This window comes from Halyomorpha halys, unplaced genomic scaffold (assembly GCF_000696795.3).
Source record: "Halyomorpha halys isolate HHAL.00 unplaced genomic scaffold, Hhal_1.1 Scaffold634.1, whole genome shotgun sequence".
Lineage (NCBI taxonomy): Eukaryota > Metazoa > Arthropoda > Insecta > Hemiptera > Pentatomidae > Halyomorpha > Halyomorpha halys.
The window spans coordinates 224,100-245,518 of record NW_027109321.1 but is presented as its reverse complement, the minus strand read 5'-3'; the positions used below and the strand labels follow the sequence as shown (position 1 = coordinate 245,518).

Here is a 21,419-nt window from a genome sequence, read left to right as displayed (position 1 = left end):
TATATATTTATATGACGCACTTATAAATATGCATTGGTTTTTTGCATTCCTACCAAAACCTGAGAACCGTTGGTCTGAACCAGCATCATGAACCACTGAGAGGTTTGTACAGCTAAAAATGAAAGGTTTCAATTTTCAAGCTCTAAGTATATATGCAAAAATATGTTGACCCTGTTTAATAGGTGCCTACAGTCAGAAAGGATTATGGAAACATCTTCTCCAGTGTCTATTAGAATTGAGGTACCAAATATCACAAAAAAAAAAAAAGTTACTTATAACAATCCTTTTGCTCTTGGAAATAGGGAGGTTGTTTTTTTGAGATATACCTCAGCTCTTCTCTAAAATTCATGGTGGAGTGCATTTTCACACTCCACTTCCAAAGTTAGAAGGCTAGTAATAAAGACCTGAATTTTTAGTTTTCGGAAAATCTTTTCTTGATCTGGAATTTGAATGGAGGGTTCATGATCTACAAATAGCACTAATTTCTAGAAATTGTTCAGAAATTTGCTTTTCAAGAGCGTTGGATTGGAACAATGGTGAATAGGAACTAAAGGTATTTTACACCATGTGAATAAGGTAATCATTATTAGTTGAAAGCATGGGCTGAGAATTTTGGAGAAGGTGTTCTAACCATAAACATAGTAAGAAAGCCATATTTTTTTATCTTCTTGGTGGTAGGTTACCAGATTGGTTATTCACTGAACATATCTGCTACAATAGATTATACTGTATATTGAATAATTGAAATAGAGGACATAATCTTGTATGGATATAGAGGTTCTCTGCTATATAGAATGTTCCGATGGATAATTGTATGTTTTCAAGAATAGTAACTCATAACTTTCTCATCTGGCATTTTGCTTAACCATTGAGCTCCCTTATCCCTTATCCGGCACTAATATAAAAAAAAAATTGTCTAATACATTTTTAAATTATATTTAAAAATGATATATTATATATCCAATAATATCTAATGTCTCCTATGATCAACATGATTTTACTACCTTTCTAATGAAAAAGAGATATAACAAGTTAGGAGAATGGTTTAATAACACTTAATTTCTATTTTTAATTTAATTTTCTTTTATGTTATAGGAATTGAAAATTCATAAATTAATGATAAAAGTCAATGTTTCAAAACTAATCTTAGTATTTAATTATAAAGGAAAATTGTTTTAAATTGTATTATATCAATATTACCTGCAATGCACATTTATGCTGCAAGGCGATCTCAAAGTAAGCTCAACATCACAATTATTTTCTTTAGCAACCTGCTTGTTTCTGTACCATCTTTGTCTTGTCCTTTCTCCTCTTCCGCAAGTTACCGAACAAGGACTCCAATCTCCCCATGGTGTGGTATCACATGCTTCCAAATAATTATTAATAATTAATCAGTATTAACAATGACATTTAAATTAATCTATAAAAATATTTAATTCAGTTGCGAGCCTACCTTCTATGCCATAACCCCTGATGAAGACCTGAAACTCAGGTCGAAACGTCGGCATAAAATAAATAAATATGGTTTTGTTTATTTATGTTGTTCTTTGCTGACCGCACCCCCCGACAAACTTCTCCAATCATTAAAATATTTAATTGTTTTGGACAAATGGGCATCTATTTCACATAAATGAATGATAATTGTTAATAAGCACCACACACTGTTCTTAGCATTATCCAATGAAAACTGATGGATTTTATTTGAGGTATAAAACCAATTTTTGTCTTCCAATATTTTTTATTTGGTAATAAATATTATTTTTTATTTATTAATCAATATTGTATCAATCAAAGGGAAACTATGTTTCTGTATTAAAAAGCTTTTATCAAAGGGATTTTAATTATTGGTTTGCCAGAAATTCTAATGATAAGCACAGATAAGAACAGGCATATTCAATCATGCATATATCTATCATGATCTGCTGAGTTCAGCACATAGCCTAATGATACATAAAATTTCTTGATTTTAAGCCTACAAGGTTTTAAACAACAAAGTCTAGAAGCTCATTTAGTCAGTTGCATTTACAAGGCTGCAACTATTGACCTACAAATCCCAATTGATAATGAGTCTACTAATCTAATTTTTATCAGATAAATTAAATGTTTGTGCTTCTCATGATTGAAGATAACAGTTTAATATAAGTTAAAAATCTTTTTAAGACACAAAATAATAAGAATATAAAGTTGTTCAAAATTGTATAATCTTACTATCCAGTTTTTTGATTCCCCACCATTTTGTATAAAGATGGCATATGGCTGATTATGAACATATTTTTTAAATCTAAATTAAGAACACTTTTGAATATTTGCCTTGTCCCCCATACCAAATATCCAACCCATATGGGTTTTAAGGGCTGTATGAATATGAGAGTGAATTGTAATACATGGAGTATTACTGTGATATTATCCATGTACATGGAGATTTTTGTGAAAGCTGTTTTCTCAGCAGAGCTACCACCTATGGTAATTTGAAGTTAATAGGAAGAATATGCTTCAAATCACCATAGATACTGGCTCTCTCAATGGAACAAATAAATTACCCACAAATGCACATGCTCGGAAGAAACGTGTTTCAAATTGTGATTTGTTTGCTTTTTGTATTATTTATTTGACATTCAATTTCAATTAAAACATAAATATAGAATAAACATATGATATAATCAAATATAAATATATAATATACCAAGGTTTGAAATCATGTTTATTTATAAAACTGATTTCTTTAATTTGTTATCAGAAGCAGTTTAAAATTTCCATGAGGGCAGGAAAATAGGTGGTTTATAGTAAATAATTATATATTACAATTTTAAACATTTGAGGCACAAATGTCTTAAAACATGGAATCTGACATTTATTGTGAATCAATGTTTTAGGGCTGATTTAATAGATTTTTTAAAAAGAAATTTGTATTTTTACAGGTATAACGCTGTTTTTAAGTTATAGTAAGTGACTCCAAGTTTAAGGTAATACAATGTAATTAACAAACATTTTAACATTGTGAGAGTTTTAATTTTTACAGTTACCATGTTTTACGACCAAATGCCTCTAAGAATAAAAATTATAAAAAATATTAATTTTTTAAAGATACTACCTTCAGGATTTTCAGCATTTGGGCCAACGCAGCTCTTTTCATACAGCCTTTGTCTTGTCAAATAAAGACGTGCAAGAGGTTTTAATTCACCTATTGAAACAAATTTTTTATTATCTTATAATTTAAAATTTTAATTTTAATCACTGTAAAAGGTCACAGTTATAAAAATTTTCAACTCAAACTCCAACGACAGACAGAAAATTCAAAAGTCACTTATACAGAATGCTACAGGTTAGTGTTGGCCCAACATCTACTGAAAATGATCCCCCTTTAGGAATTGCACATTCCTTTTGAGCGAGCGTAAGTCGAAATTGGGGATTTAATTAAGGTAGTGATAATTAGGGTTGGTTTTTGAAATTTTTGGATTTTCCGCCAATGGAACTTCTAAACTGAACCAAATTTACAACTATTTTTATAGTCTAACTCCATATAATTAGAAAATGTTTAAGATTAATTTATAATTCATTTAGTTTTAATCTAAAATGCACAAAAATTTGTTTATTCCAATTTTCTAACCATAGAAATCATCCTCAACCATAGAAATCAACTCAGTAATCATCCTGATTTAGACAAAAATGATTTTATCTAAATCAGGATGATTACTGAGAATTGATTTGTAAAGGTAGCCGATAAAAATAAATAACACTGCCAGTTTATGCAGGCTGGATTAAGAAAAAGGAAAACAAAGAGAACAAAAAATACGAACTAGATTCGCATTCAGTACCGCAACGATAGCTCAGGAGGAATGTAAAAACAAGCACCAATGCAAATCCCCGCTTTTACATGTTCTGCCTTTATACTAAAAATACAAGTAACAAAAAATACAATCAAAATGAGATACACAATATCTCACTTCACTGTATAACATATTTATTTAGGATTGAGGAATGATTGTTTAAGATCGTAATATTATTTTACCAAGGATTAACAGACCCCAACTTTCTAAATCGATTATTATACTCGTTTATAAAATAAAATTTGAATGATGGAGGTGATTAAATAACTTCTCAAATAATAAGATATTTATTTCTGAGAATAATCAGATCCTTATAAACTTCTTCCTTCTCATTTCATTTTACATTTAGGAAAGAATAAACGAAATTAAAAGGACTTTATCTCTTAAAAATGGACAATAATCCGTAAAATTGAGAGAGTAGAAGCTTAGAAGAACCACATAAGGGTGTAATTGTACTTAGAAATAAATATACTGTTGCTATCGAACCCTTAAAACTTTGAAAAAAGTTAATACCGAATTTCCAAATAACTGTTTGAAGTTCATGTATGATGGAATGGATTGTAAGTGAGAAAAGGTAGCTTAATCCGACAAATCCGGTTTATATTTCAAGATTTAGTAATACATTTTTTATTTATTTATTTTTTATAACCCATCTTCTTTTGAGTAATTACATTTTCCTGCAAGCTGCTTTTACTTCATAATTGTATTTTAAGGTGACCCTTATAACACCATTTTATGATTTGTGTTAATGCTGGGATTTACTTTTCAAAACTAGATGGTGCTCACCTTCTTTTAGGATTCTTGCACTAAAACTAAAACTATAATTTAATTATTACTCGATGCTTGTCACCTTGAGGAACTCCTAATGGTGTAAGTTGACAAAAGTACGGATTTGTGGAATTTTGCACACATAAAGAAAATATATCATGTCTTATAAATACCAAAATCCTTTATTTTTGGCTATCATAAGTACTTCATGGTGCCATGACGTTTGTTTTAGTTCATTTGTATCCGTTGCAACAAAAACACTTCTGCGTATTGCTAAGCGGAAGTAGTAAATAGAATTTCATGAAATTATTACTGGACTATTTCCAAACCAATCCCTAACTTCCCAACAAATTGGACGAGCCGTTTGCGCAATATAGTTGTGACGAGGAATATACGTTTAAGTATTCGTAAGAAAATTAAAGGACGAATCTGATAAAATTAATATATCTAGCAGTTACCTACATACACATTCTCAGAAAATTAAAAAAAATTCAGATTAACAGTTCGATCGGTAATACCCAAATATAAATTTGACTACAGTCTAACCGACAAACAAATGAAATAAGAGTGAAAATTTTTGATTCCAGGACAATTTTTTTTTTCAATTCTTCCCTGAATAAAAAGGTTTCCTACCTTCGGAATTCAGAAAGTAACAAAAATTTTTATTTTGCACTATTTTAAAGATAGTATCTAGAAGATAATAGAATTATCCCACTCAACTGGCGTTTCCCTGTAGAATGTTAGCTAATCCTTGTCAATAAGTAACTAAAGTAAATGGTACTCAGAATCTGAGGAATACAAACAAAAAAATAATAATAATAATAATAAAAACAAAATATATATATGTGAGCTACTATCAAAGTAAAGCACCGATATTACAAAATTATACAAGTGAAATGTTTAAATTATGTACTTATTTAGATAGTAGTTTAAGAAATGTACTTCCCAACCACCCAAACCAACTCGTTTCTAACCTTGCTTCTCCTTCACTACCTAATAACCCTCCTAGGCGTCTGAAAAGAAGATGGCCTCGAGATCTTCTCCTTTAGAAATGTTTTTGGAGTTCTATCAATGTTTAGTTTCTCCACATGTTTTTATCATGTCATAATATCACTTACAGCAAATTTGCTTGATGTGTATATATGTATAGTGTTGTAAATATCAATAAATAAATTATTAAAAAAAAAAAAATGTAAATGAGCTGACCTGAAGGAGAGTAGAATGGAGAGTTGGGATCTGAAGGGAATGCAGCTGTGATCCTTCTAATGCGGTCCTTTGGTTCAGTCTTGTTATCAGGACTCTGTAAGTACAATTAATTTTACATTAAATCATTACTTCCGATAGGTTTGCATTTTAAAGAATATCACATAGAATAATAACTGTTAGAAACGAATCTGAGAATTAACGTATAGGGAGATATTTATTATCAGTCATAGCCTAAAGGAATTATTTAGAGGCAATATGGAACTATGAAAATATGAAAATTTCTATTGTAGATTTTCTCTCATTGTATCATTTCGGATAGAATAACTTAAAAAACAACTAAGATCAGACAAGTTACATAGTGCAGACCAAGACGGGACATGCAATGTAATCAATTATGTTAGTTTATTATTTTGAATAATAATTCTTTGAGATTGACTAAGAAAAGATAAGAATAACCTCAAAATTTGAGGTTTTATATTTCAAGATGCATAGAATCTTGCTCTGCCACTCGGCCCACATCATTTCATTCCAAAATGGCGGTAGTTAGAGGTCCTTATCTCGGCCTTTCATGAAGATATAGGAAAAAGTGTTCATAATAAGAAATAAAATTTAATACCATTTATTGGTCAGTTGGGCCTATTTTGTTGTTTTAGGTGATTGAGTATCAAATCAGGCATCATGTGTATAATAACCGAAAAATGGGTTTTACTGTAGAATTTAGCGATAAAACGGCTGTCGAGATTTTGATAAATCTTGCCTAGAGTTTCTCTTGTTAGCTGTTTAAAATAAATCGCTGCGAATAAAAAAACTGATTGAAGTAAAAAAATAAACCTAAGACCCTTGAGGTTCCTTACAGGGAGGAGGAATATATTTTAAAAAATACAAGGACATAGCTAAAAATCAGAACAATTTATTCAAGTGTAAGTGTGTATATCAATAACGCATTCACATGGGATAGATTAAACTAGATGAACGTGTACTAAATTATCAACTAAACACACTAAGATCTTTCTTACCTATAAAATGTCGTTTTATTCATCAGACCATCGAATACGTTAACATTACCAGACTCTATAATTGGCCATATTTATAGGAAGAGGGTACATACATCATATGATTTAATCATATTTAGAATTAAAAAAATATATAGCATTTAAAACTCGCGTATCCAGAATAAATAAGCACAACTAAATAAATTTGTTTTATTCAATCGTAATATTAGACGTAGTTAGACTTACGTAGACGTTTTCTCTGCAGGCTATTCGGTGTTTCATAGATTGTAGATGAATCACCAGTGAGAGAGGCGATAAATATCTTTAGTCCATGTATGATGAACAGCGAATGAGAAGGAATACCCTTAATTGACCAAATTAACTAGTGCTTAATCCAGAAACGAGTCAGCATAGTAAACCATAGTTAGGAACAAATATGAGTATTTTGTTAAACCTCCTCACTCCTCCTCTCCCCCCCCCCAAAAAACAGATTAATTAATTACATGGTGAGAGGAGACCGATTTTCAAACATTCGTTTAAAAATAAATTTTTCCTCAAGGTAGTATCCTTGGTCCCATCCTCTACACCGTCTATACAGCTGACATTCCAACCAATCCTAACACTATCCTCACCACGTATGCCGATGACACATGTGTGCTCGCAGTTAATAATAACCCATTAATTGTATCCTAAACTCTCCAATTCCATTTCACAGCTCTCAAAGAGTGGTGTCGTAATTGGAGGATTAAGAAAAATTCCAACAAATCCCATCAAATCACCTTTACTCTTCGTCGTAAACCTACCGACTGTCCTACAGTTTCATTTAATAATGTTACTCTTACCCCTGTCGAACAGATCCGCTAACTTGGACTACATTTAGACAAACGATTAACCTGGAATCCTCACACGAGACTGAAAAGACAGAAAACTGCACGTCGATTTCCACTATTACAGCACTTACTAGACAAACGGTCTAAACTTCCAACACATTACAAAAGACTGATCTACATGGCTGTAATAAGGCCAATCTGGACATATGGAGTTGAGCTTTGGGGCTCCACTAAACCTTCGAATTCCTCTCGTATTCAATCCTTACAATCCAAAATCCTTTGTAAAATCCTCAATGCCCCTTACTTTGTCACAAATAAAATCATACATAAAGATCTTAATGTTCCCTATGTAACCGTAATAACCAGATATCACTCCTTCCATTATAGACTCCCTAACCACTCAAACCCCCCTAGTTTCTAACCTTGCCTCCTCTTACATTACTGACAATCCTCTGAGGCACCTGAAAAGAAGATGGCCACGAGACCAGCTAATGTAAAATGTCATTAGATTGCTACCAATGAGTAGTTGCTCTACACGCCTGTAACACTCCATTTTAACTAAGATCATATTTACTAAATGTATGATGTAATAAACAGTTGTAAATTTCAATAAAGAAATTAAGAAAGAAAGGAGTGCACCGTTCATCAGTTAACTAGCAACTTTTTGGCGCAATAGATCTGAGTAATGGTTCACTCAAATAGAAGCCAATTTTCAAGATCATATTAAATATAATTATGTAATTTCGAACCTCGAAAGCGATATTACGGAACAATTTAGTGATATTATCAGTTCTCTAACAGAAGCCCATAAGTTCAATGCCATTAAAAAGAAACTTATAGCAATTCATGCATTCAGTGAAGGCTTTAAATTATGTAAACTTTACAATGAAGTTGAGTTAGGTGATTCCAAACCATCTTCTCTATTACTTAGAAATATGAGAAATCTATCACCTATATAATTGGTGAAGTTTGTAAATCATTATGGTTTCTACGTCTACCTGTTTCTTTTGAAACTGTATTAGCAGTTAGTGATGAAATCATAGGGTTTAGTATTATTAGCAAATAAAATCAAATGATAGCTATGGAATTAACGCTGTTTTCAAAACAATGTCTATAATTAAAGATCTCATTAAAAAGGTTTAAAAGTTAAAAAAATCTATTAAACAAAACAGATTTATATTTCGATCCAGAAACCGCAGTGTCTCTTTGTTATTATCACAGCATGTACGCTGAGAAGGCTAAAAAATGTAAACAACTACGTTAATAGCAACAATTAAGTTGGTACAAACCTGTTACCCGGTCACAAGGGGTGGAATTTGCTTGGGCCACAACAAACTTATTGTCGATCCAACAAAAAAAAATACAATATCTCATCGACACTGATGCTGTTTTGTCTGTTTTACCCGCTGACCTATTGATAAAAAGATAGGTCTCTCCAAATATATTTTTTTTGCCGCTGAACACTTATTCCTACATAGGTGAAAAGGTGATTTGATATTACGTAAAATTTTTCGTTGACCATTAAGTTTGACCAAAGTCCCACGACTTAATAAAAGAGCAGATTTAAGAATTCGTTACCAAATTTATTTACCAGATTTTTGAAACTCTCTAGCAGGAAAGAAAGTATTTTCTAAAATTGTGGCCGAGAACAGAGTTTTGGGGAATCAGGTACTATGCCATGATGACTATTTATAAAGGTGTGGTTCTGGTTATCCTGAGGTACGCATCCTTAGCGTGGATTCAGTACTTCACGAAGGATCAGAAGAGGAGACTGGCTCTGTTGAGGGTAACGAAGACCTTTGGAATGGTGTTGCATGAGGCAATGCAGTCACTGGCCGGAGCGATGTCCTTGGTATTCATCCACAAGGAGAATGCCGTTAAATATGAAGTGAAAAGGCACTCCGAGAGAGAGGATTGGTGAGACACCGAACATACGGATGAATGCTGCGGTAGGACTCGAAATGGGTATGGAAGGGACGCTGGTTGGCGAGCGGCGAGCTAGTAGGATACAACCTTGAGAAAGTTCTTCCCCGCCGTCTAATGAAAGCAAGACTGAATGAGTGGGTCCTCCCAGATAAATGGGTCCTTCCAAATATGACACGAGGAGTTTCGGTGAAAGCTCTAAAGCTTTGGAATGAACATCAATTCCCGGTGTTTCATGTGAAGCAGCCGAAATCATGGTAATGGATTGGACCGCCGTGGAAGAACTGAACTTGGGATGTCGTAGAGCAGTTTTTAATCTAATGCATAACCTATCTCACTTTACTCCAACGAGAATTACAAAATTGGTGAAAGATCGTTTTAATCGGCCTTCAGTTAGTAAATATATTCTTCAGCGGCTCAAAGAATTTACCAGTTGTCAAATTTCCAAACCTAGTAGGCATGCTCGTAGTCCACTAGGGCAATGTCCATGTAAAGAAAAGAGATTTGATCAAGTTCATAAAGACCTCATTGAACACTTTTATTTTTTACAAGGTCAACAATATTGCCCCACACTAATGGATCGCTTAGGTTCATGGCCAGATATGCGATACCTTGCATATTATAGATATCATCCCTGAAACTGTTGCTAAGGTTTTTATTAAAGACTTGATTTCAGGATATGGTGTATCTACCGTTGACTGTTACTACTAATAGAGGTCGGCAGTTCGAATTAGTCCTAATGAAATGTCCAAATTCTACATTCCGAGAAGTGAATCACTTACTTGGCACAAAGCACTTTAGAACCACATATTTTCACCCAAAATCAAACGGCGAAATTGAGAGATGGCACCATCAAGGCAACACTCAAATGTCACAGTTCTGCGAAAAGGGTTGCTACATTACCTTTTGTATTGTTAGGCTTAAGATCGTAGCTCCAAAAAATGGATATTCTGCAACTGAGGTTTTCTAAGGTGAAAACATCGGACTTCCTGGAGAATCCACCAAAGAAACCAATAATGACACATTTGTTATACACCTATCTTCATGAATATAGAGCATCACAAGACCAGAAAACAGATTCTCGCAAATTCTCCAACTATCACGACCTATCAACTCCTTCTCACCTATGTCTCGTTGAGATGATACAGCAAGATAAGAGTTCCAGCGCCCTACCTTTCGACCCTTCCCTGTGTGTAGAACATTTGCCACATATTTCACCATTTATCGTACAACTACCACAAAGACCAACTATCCGTCGTCACCTTAACATAATAATTTAATGTGGCTGAATCATTCGCCTTCCGGCACGCTTTATTAATTAATTAATAATACCGTACCCTGTAATGAGAGATCCTTCTGGTGTCTGCTTGGTAAACAGACTTTCAATTAGTGATTGAAATTTTTATATACGGTTTATTTCATATAGTGTAAATCAATCTTGGTGTGTGCTAAATAAAGAATATTAATTTGTTAGTTTTTATGTGGTAATATACCCACAGCTGCATCCCAATTGTACAAAACGAAGTCATTGTGTTGTGCATTGGACAGATGGTGAATTTTAGGTTAAGAGAGAGACTTGCACAGTTAACATTTGAAATGCTACTGATGTTATGGTTAAGAAAATGCGAAAAATCAAGTAAAATAATAACAAAACAGTTTTTGTGACGGTGACTTCAAGTTCTTATAATTTAAATCGCAGAAGTAACACAAAAGGGTAAGCTATAACAATTTCAAGGTTAAACTTTAATATGAAACACTCTAGTTAGCATTATTGTACACACTGCAAGACTATTATATGTCAAGATTTTGAATGTCATTCCGAATGCTGGGTAGGTGTTCCTCAAGGAATGAAATATGTATTGTAATAACCAAAAAGTGGAAAATCATCAACTTTAATCAATGACAAAAGACAGCGATATCTAAGGTTTCGTCTTGGTCAACCCAGCTTGCTTCAGAATGAGAGCATTTGAATGATATAAATACGAACAGCTGAAGAAAGTAAATTTTGGAAAATATGTTATATAAGGTTTTGAAAATATTTCTTGAAACAACTAAAAACTGATAAATATATGCAGCATCAAGTAACAGATTTAATGATGCCTGGTATTCTATTTTAGTAACAGATTTAATGATGCCTGGTCTTTTATTTTAGTGAGAAATATATTTTTTAATTTTCCGATAAAGAATCGAAATGTTTTTCTAACCTTGCAAAATAAGATAAAATAAAGAGTTGAATTCCGTTGAGGAGATATCAGGTCATAAATAATAATAATAATAATGCTTTCTAATATAACAATTACATTTTGATCTTATACAATGAATTATAACCAAAACCTTAGTCATTAAGTTTGCTTTGTAAAAAGTAGAGCAATATTCAGAATGTTAAGCGAAATTGGCACATGTTTATTTTCAATTTTCCTAAATGACTCCACGACTACCCGCCTGAATAAATAGCTTGGAATTCTGTTTCGGTAGTCAATACAATTTTCCAGACCTTGAAATAAAAATGAGCTCATTAGGATAATTACTTTTCAAGGATCGGCATTCTCGAAGAAAGTTAAAAAATTTCAATATTCTGACTTAATTTTTAAAATATCGTCAATAATAATTGTTATACGAGAATAATTATTTAGAATGAATTTGAAATAAATTTAATCAGTTTTTATTTCAGCCCATAGGATAATGTTTAGGCCGAATGGTATGGTTAAAAATGACAGATTATCAAAAACACTGAAAAGTGGAATTGGAGAGAATGGAATTATCAAATTAAAATAATTAATTATAACTAAACAGGGTCACGGACTTCACCTCCTCTGCTCTTGAACTAATAATACGCTTCTGGAGCATTTTTGGATGTGACTCAGGCGTTGGATAGGGTATGGCACCAAGGCTTTTTTTTTTTTTTAAATTGAAGCTATCAAGCACCTACTACTTAGTTCTACAATTATTTCTTCATGACCGCTTCTTTTATGCCCGATAAAGCTGAGCGAACTCATTGATGAAACCAATATTTGCCGGTGTCTCTCAAGGTTCTATCGTGGCACCACTTCTGTACCTCATATTCACGAACGACAACATACTAACTGCGACGATTGCCGACGGCACGGCTCATTTCGAGACACACAGACCCTTTATAGGCTACACTAACACTACAACAGAGCCTAAACAACGTACAGACCTGGTGCACTCGATGGAAAATTAAGATTAACCGCCACATGTCACAACATGTCACATTTACTCTACGACACGAAACATGCCCTTCAGTTTACATTGACAATCACCCTATACCACAAACAAACACCGTAACTTATTTAGGACTTACTATGATAGAAGGTTGGCATGGGGCCCACACGTCAATACAAAACGTATACGCTTAATTTCTGACTTAGACAATTATATTCCATACTACAAAGACGTTCTAAATTATCCGTCAGACAGAAAACTATACATCCCCCCCCCCAAAAAAAAAAGAATAAAATAATAATTTTGTGTTAAATTCGAATAAGAATAATGGATACAATTATTTATAATAAATAAAATTAATACAATGTAATATAAATTTAATAACAACCATTGGGATTGTTTTTATTAATTTTTAGTACTGTCATTTATTCACGATAAATACTACAAATTTTCAAATTATATATATATTTTATTTAAATTAAATAATTAGAACTTAATAAATTTCTTTAAAACAATTTCTCTTAAATTAAGCTTGTCAATTTTGTTAGTTATTCATTATTTTTAGGAGAACAACTAAGTCTAAATATTCTCTCTTTTACTTAAATCAAATTTGCTTTTAAGGTTTTCTCGTAGATGGAATATGTTTGGTGTTATTTCGTAAAATAAGTTATTTTATTTTTTTTTGGGAAGAGGGGAGGGATGGTCAATGTTTGAAGAGAAGTATTTTTAAAAGTAATGGTAGAAAGAAGCTCATTTGGTTTTAAATTGGAGCAAAAATTATTGACATTTGAAAAATATTTCAAGCTATTCCAGTAAGCTTTTAGATTTTGTCTTATTAAATAAAAATTGAGATAACAGCGCAGATTTCTCTTAATATCTAAAATGTTCTAATTTTCACAAGAGCAAACTGTGCCTGGTAAAATATTTTCTATTTTAGTTTAAGAAATCAAAATTTAGCATCTATCCAAAGACAAAGTGCCTGTTGGCCGGTGTGATTGAATATCTGCTGATTATCGACCCAAAAAAATCATCTGAGAGAACATTTAATGTTTCTTACTTTGTGACTTATACTAAATTAAAGGTTCATCCATTTCTACATTTGGTTATATTGGAAGAATAATGTGTAACTTTAAAAAAAAAATTGTTTGTCAATAGTTTAATATATTGGAGTAGTGAAAGAACGCAAAAGAAATCACCAAATTTATTATCTAGCTGTTAGGAATCCGATTAAAATGCTTTTCTTTTAATTAAACGGAATAGACTTAGGACTTAAGTCTTAGAGATGAAACGGTCATTACTAGCTAATTGGAATTAATTAACTAAATGCATTGTGGTGGACACATTATAAATCTTTCTGTAGAGAGTCAATGGTTAATGGTAGTATACAAACATCTCAGACTGCATTAATACCCCTCAGGAACAAGTGTACCACATAAGTGATTTCTGATTTAACGACTAAATGTTGTCAAAAGCTTAGTAAAGAATTTTTACAAATGTAATGGAAATCTAACAAGCTTCTATTCCTTCCTCCATTTTAGCTTTCTCAACCGATAAGGCGATTTAATAAAAACTCCTTAAAAGCCCATAAAGTCCATGCTCATGACTTAAAAATAATAAAGCATTCCACTGAATATCCGAAAAAGTTATGAAAGATTTATATAAAAAAACTATCTAAGAAAAAGTAAAGAACCTCTGGAGGAGCGGATTGAGTGCTAAAGATAAAAAATATCCGCGTAGAATCTTGACTTCAAAATTATGGAAATAAATTAGATAATATAACAATCTTGAAATAAAGTATTAAATTTATAACCTCTAAGTAGCACACAGTAACTGTATGTCTAACTATACTTGAAACTCTTTTTGGTGGAAAGTTTAGATCAGTAGTTTCCAAACTAATTTTGATGGCAGAAACCTTTCTAGTAGGAAAATAGCGGAATCCTTTTTGTATAAGTGGGTAAACGGCGGAACCTCTACACCATAATTTGATACAAATTGAGTCTCAAATGCCGCCATTTTAACAAAAGCTAAACCTACACAAAACCTGTAACAAATTGAAGAAATTTTGTGATTGCAAGGACCAAAACTATGTTGAATTGACGCAGAATGACCCATTACAAAATTGGATTATTCCCAAGAACCGCTTGAAGACGCTCGCGTTACTTCAGTGCTCCACGAGACACCGGTTGGGAACCAAACTGCTCGAGATTTTTAACGCATATGGCCCGATCAAGACTTTTGACGAAACTCGTCTTACATGGACTGCTGAATATAGTATTACAATATTACAAAAACCTAACGGTGGACCAACTATCATTTTACAAACTACTATATAGTTGTATACTCAGTACAACCCGTTGGTCTAGTTGTATAACTATAATTTATATGTATCTTGTAGTTTATATTGTTTTATTTTTTTCACTGTAGAATAATAAATATAAATATATTCTTCTTTTTCTTTTCTAACTGTTCGACCTTTAAGTTTTGAATTCCCTGAGAGGGTAAATAAAAATATTACAAAGCAATCACTGAAAATCTTTTTATGTACAAAAGAGAAAAAAATTTCCTTTACTAGAGAATTTTTCGCATGGGACCTGTTTATAATTATGCTGCATTTAAATTATCTTCTTATTTAAATTTTTAAATTACAATTATCTTCCTAGTTCCTTTACTTTACTTATATAATACTAAACGCACCATTGTTCACTTAATACTAGGACCCAGATACATTCATCAAATCTATACTGCTGAAAAATAAAAAAAAATCTAAACTTATTTAGGCAAATAATAGTTACCGTATTTGGGTAAATCAAGGAAACTGGAAAGACCATAACTAATCTTGAGACTTAGCTAACCTTGACTTGACTTTCGTCTTGAAAGAATGTGAAACTCTTATAATTACACGATGATACTGGCGCTGGTACCAGGTACCTACTGGTAAAGGTGAAGAAAAAAAGCCCAGCAAGTGTTACCTCCTCTTGGTTTTCTAACTAGAATCTAGTTGTTTAGACCATATTGCAATTAACCTAATCTTGGACTTGAATTCGTCACGGCGAAGATAAGACATTATCATTTCAATAAAAAAACGAATAACGAAACGAACGAAATGTTAATATTATTATTAAGGTTATTTGATTAATGGGTTTTCTAAGGACTTTTTTTGATTCATAAAACTATTAACGCATTATGAATGCAAGAAAGTTCAAGTATGAAAAATATGTTAGAAGGTTTTAGAAGGTCACGACAACCAAGGTATAAATACATTCCAACAACCTTGTATAAATTATGGCTAGAACTTTCATGCAAGAAGAAGGTTTGCTAGAAACTAGTTGAGGGATCTTCTTTTATGATTAAATAAAAGAGATTCACGTCACGGAAGGTTGCTCTTCTACATACCATTTTTTGCAGTAAAACCAGACGAATACCCTATCCATTGGTTGCTTTTCATTTTATTTTTTATTTTTATTTAATACCAGATCGGCCTGGTGGGCCTAACATGTAACAGTTACATTATTGTTTTTACCATTTGATTACGGGAGATATAATCTCTTACAAAAACACTCATAAAAATGTGAAATGGTTAAAAAATAAAATTAAAGATACATTAGAAGATTATTTACATATTCCTCATTTAAGCCCAGTCATATTATTTTAATGAGGATAAGATTAAAACTGATATTACATCAGTAACACCATTTAATTGTACATTGAAATGTTGAGTTTAATCAAAATCGTTAATCAGATCCATTTCAGAGATAAATCATGGAAAATGGGTTCTATAAGGTGGCACTACCGGTCGGTCAATTTTATCAAAAAAGGTGCTAAGACATCCGAAGCATACACCCACCTTAAATATGTAATATCAGTTTCGAACAACTTTTCGAATTTTGAGCTAGCCTGACACAGACACACAGGGAATATTTTGCCTAACTTTATTTGGACTCAAGGGTCGTCAAAACGTTATTTCAGTCGAAAATTCTCGAATTGCAAAGTTTTGCAAGATAACAATATTTTTCCTTCCTATACATTTCATATATAGGTAAGTGGAAGTGAAAAAGACAGCATTTTTATTTATTTTGGACTCTATGCGTTTGGAAATATAAAACCTCAAATTTTGAGAAAGAGAGATTAATTTATTAGTTTACTGGTCGATTAAAAAGATTTATCATTAAAAATAATCAAATTGGCTTGAAGAGCCTGGTATTTCTCCATTCCAAAGATGTCTCTTTTTCAAAAAGTCATTATTTTTAAGATTAATTTCATAAAAAACGAATCATCAACAATACACTAACTGTTTCTATTTCAAAACATTAGTTGACACCTTAAAAATCCTAAGTAACGAAATCAAAATGGCTGTTCAAAATGGGACTTACAAAAAAAAATGGAACTAACGTACCTAGTACATCAATAGAAATTCTGCTCCATGTTTTTATAAATTATAAATTGAAAAAGAACAAGTATTGAAATACTTAAAACATTTTAGTAAAATATTTATTCGTTTCAAACTAATTTCTAAAACTTATTGTTTTAATATCTGCCGAATGTCGCTCTGTTGCTAAAAATAATTATACTGGTATATTCCATCTAATTCGTATAAACTTCGAATTTAATGATTGTAGAAACTCTGTCAGGGTTTCGATCAAGAATGGTACAAACATAGGGGCAAAACATCGGTTACTAATAAATAGTTTTTCTACTAATTTTGTACCTTTCTTTTCCGCCAACTGGACCATCTTCCGATAAACTTGTCACATGTATGTAGCAATTAAATTATTGTTTTATTTTAATACCTTCGAAAAAGGAAAGAAATATAGTAAAACCCGTCTCATGGCTATTTCAGAAATTTAAATGATTCTACTACATACCACCCTATTAAGTGAGATGAAAACATAAAATGAATCAATCTAAAATATACTTCAGATTAAAGTAATGTGGCTTTCTATAAAAAGTTAAAATCTTTTTATCCTCACTTAAATTAATATACGTGCATAAATAACTGGTCTTACTTACTAGATATGTTACTCCACTGTCAGTGCCGGCATCCCAGGGGTATAAGTTCCTTACATAAGTCTCAACCCAGGTGCAGTTAGTGAGACACAGCTCAAGGCCTGACACACCGACGATCCAGTCAGGAGAAGGCACTAGACATAGATGTCACAGAAATTAGTAGGTTTGAGTAGTTGGAATTAGTTTAAATAATAAGCCAAGCGTAGTTTACAATATGTTTTTTGGTGACTATACGTCACATCCAAGATGTGCAATACCTCGAGACAAACCAAGCAGGGAGTTAATTTATTCCCAAAAATTTGTTAGTAATAAAGCATTGAAGAGAAGCATTGTTGTTTCGCTTTAATAGTAGCACATCTGACAAATTGGACTTATTCCATAGATTATCCTCTTGACAGGAGTTGTTTTTTCTACTGGGGTCCATGCATATATTTAAATGAAGTAATAATTCCTCTAATCTACCAATTAATCACGGGATTAAGCCTTCATAATTGATCCTTCTATGGGTATGTAAGGAAAAAGCACAAGAAAATGTGTTTTTTAAAATTCATTCCATATGAGACCTCTCATAGTACAAGAGCCGGGAAGAAAAAAAGGCAGTTATCTCACCCCAATTTTTGATTACTTCAATAAAACCTATGTATAATTACTTGTCAAAATTTATGAGTCTGCCAAGTATAGGTAGGGGGATTAAAAAAGGCGGCTGTTTGAAAACGTTAAAAAACTATTGATTTTTCATTCGGAGTTCTATATCTTGAAAACTACCAACAGCACTAAAAAATATAGGAGAAGAGTAAATTTGCTGAAATATTAGCCCTAAATGGGCTATTTACGTCCAATAGTTCTCGAGATATAGCTTTTTAAAAAGCAAAATTTCTTAAAAATCTACTAAAAGATTAGTAGTTAGTTAATTTATTTTGAGAAATCTATATTTCAGGAACTATGTGACGTGCAGATGTCTATTAGCACTCAAATTAAAGCTAGTTTAATGGGCTATAAACAAGTTTATGACTTTTACCTTCTTAGGATTAGTAGTTTCCAAATGAAAATTTGTCCAAACAACTACAAAACAATTTATTTTAGAAAATTTCATGTAAACTATTACTCCAACGAAGATAAACATCAAAAACTACATTATAGCTCATTAAACTAGCTTTAATTTGAGTGTTAATAGACATTTTTACATAAGTGGTTTTTGAGATATAGATTTTTCAAAATAAATTCACTAACTACTGATCTTTCAGTACGTCTCATACAACTTTTTTATGAAATGTTGCTTTTTAAAAAGCTATATCTCGAAAACTATTTAACGTAAATAACTCTATTAGGGCTCATATTTTAGGAAATTTGCTCTTCTTTAAATGATGTTCTCATAGGTTTTCTTGTGTTGTTCCTACTTTTTGAGATATAGAGCTAGAAAAATTAGTTTTTTTTTAAGGTTTTGAAACAGCCACCATTTTTTATTCCCCCTACCTATACTTGGCAGAATCATGAATTTTTACTAGAAATTATACATAGTTTTCATTAAACTAATCAAATATTGGGGCGAGATAACTGCCTTTTTTCTCCTCTTCGGCTCTTGTACTATCAGGTCATTTTGCGACCCCAGGTATATTTTCGATTGTGCGTTCCGGTGGGTTAATAGTTACTAACATTTGAGACATATTTCATAATATTTGTTAAGATACAAAATTGATATAAGTATTTAAAGGAGAAAGAAAATATTGATTTATAAACCTACAATTAGACAGTACGTTATTTTGAAGATACAGTACGTCATAATAGAGGTAATTTACTACATATAAACTAATTTATATTTTTTTAGAAATTCCTTTCGTTAAAGATGCTTTATTATTTAATTCGTGTCTAGGAGTTAAAATTTTGTATTCTTTTCTTTTTAAGGAAACACCCTAATTACTTTTCTCTTCTCTATTTAATTATTGGGGTTTCGGACATTTGCCCATCGCCTGATACTTTGTTGTTATAGGATTTTTTAACCAGAAGGCCTCAAGAGTAGAATTTGAGTAGGAAAATTGATAACAATCATCCAAAAATACAGACCTCAAAAAAAGTCTCCTACAGCTGAATAATAAAAGCATGTAGAACTATTTTAGGAAAAGGATGTGCCAAGTCCAATGGTGGTACAGGAGGTAGTGTTTGACTAAATTGAAACTCCTATCCTTTTTCATTTTTTTTTTCCACGACGTGCATTTAATTCTGTCCAATCCCACCGGCTGTAAAAAAACCCGAGCCTTGGGAGTAATTGACTTAAGCTCTGGGTCACTCTTGTTCCAATATAGGACTTTGTGATGAAACAAATAAAAACATGTAATCTAGGGAGGGACTTTATTTTCAAAGTTATGTGATTGGACACTCCTTGTTTTCGTTTGATCACAACTTTTATCAAAAATATAAAGAATAAAATTTCAAATTAGAAGTGACGAAGTAACCACCTTTGAGATATATTCTCGTAGGAAACTGCTGACTCTATACTCGTTTATATAAAGACTCTTTTATGAATACCGACTATAGACATTTTATAAATATACCATAATGAATGTATTTGAAATATTAAAAAAAAATTGTGACTAAATTAAATAATAGATTATTATGTAGCACACTATAGTTTGTCAGTTACAGTTCATAGTAGTACCCTAGTAAATATTTATTTCGATTTTAAAAATGGAGAATCCGGTATATTATACAATTATGAATTTCTTCATTTAGACTATTTGGTTTTCTCATATGCCTCAGTTCTTGAAGTAAGTTGGAGATTGTTCCAAAACGTAGGCGCTTAACTATTATCACAGCACTGGTTGAAATCTAGGCGTTTCTAATTTTGTTATAAAGAATCAGATTAAGATCCGTGATGTTTTGATGTTGTTTTTCAAGCCGTACAAGGAAAACCAAGTTTCGGCACAGTTGCGATCAATTCTGGAAAACACTTTTCTTTTTTTTCTAAGACCGTCTTCCTGGTCGTTTCTGACTTAGGGGGGGGGAGAGGGTTTTCCTAGAGGTAACCAACCTATCCTAACCGTGGTGAGAGATCAAGTTCTCATTTCGTGGGACAGACACAGAAATAAAATTCGATACTCCAGACCCCAGGTGATGGATTAGAACAGCCGCTTAACTCTCTCAGCTACTAACACCCGATTGTAGAATATAAGCTTAATATTTTTCTTGTGATAAAACTCGGGCTTCCTTAATTGGACTGTCTAGCCTATGCGTCTACATAGACGGGATGAAATCAAACCGGGTCGAAATTGGGTATCCGCAACTGATTTTAACTGCGTAATTCTGTAATAGTTTACCAAGGAAGCAGATGGAAGAAATTGAGAACTAGAAACTCATTAAAATGTTGAATATAAAAAAGCATGTTAAAATTTATTATCATTTTAGTTGACTTACAGTGGTGGAAGCTCAAGGTACGACTTTGTTGTTCTTTTCATTTTTTTTTTTTTTTTTTAAAAAAGGTAATTTTCTCTACGTTTTATTGTATCATAAAATATTCATAGATATCGACGCAAATGAAAATGAATGCTTAAACTTTTCTATAAGCTATTCCTTTCAAAAGGCTAATATGAACAATCCTTTTTTTATACCTCCCGTTAGATCAAGGAAGTTAGAATCTCTCTCTCTCTCTCTCTCTCTCTCTCTCTCTCTCTCTCTCTCTCTCTCTCTCTCTC

The 21,419-nt window shown here is 32.1% G+C and overlaps 2 protein-coding genes across 3 annotated transcripts in view; one reads left to right on the top strand and one right to left on the bottom strand.

Annotated features, from left to right (window-relative positions):
- LOC106684967 (spondin-1) overlaps window positions 1–21,419 on the bottom strand; it is a gene marked incomplete in the record, with an annotated part of 221,736 nt that overhangs the window by 20,469 nt on the left and 179,848 nt on the right. For both annotated transcript variants that reach the window (XM_067047519.1, XM_067047520.1), the window contains 4 exon segments: window positions 1,201–1,366; window positions 3,092–3,181; window positions 5,802–5,895; window positions 17,737–17,867. In XM_067047519.1, coding sequence (XP_066903620.1) covers window positions 1,201–1,366; window positions 3,092–3,181; window positions 5,802–5,895; window positions 17,737–17,867 — 481 coding nt within the window.
- Window positions 11,075–21,419, top strand: part of LOC106684968 (FK506-binding protein 5) — a 23,117-nt gene continuing 12,772 nt past the window's right edge. Inside the window, exon 1 of the mRNA XM_014427370.2 lies at window positions 11,075–11,260. The gene's annotated coding sequence lies outside the window, so the exon portion shown is untranslated. The remainder of the gene's footprint in view (window positions 11,261–21,419) is intronic.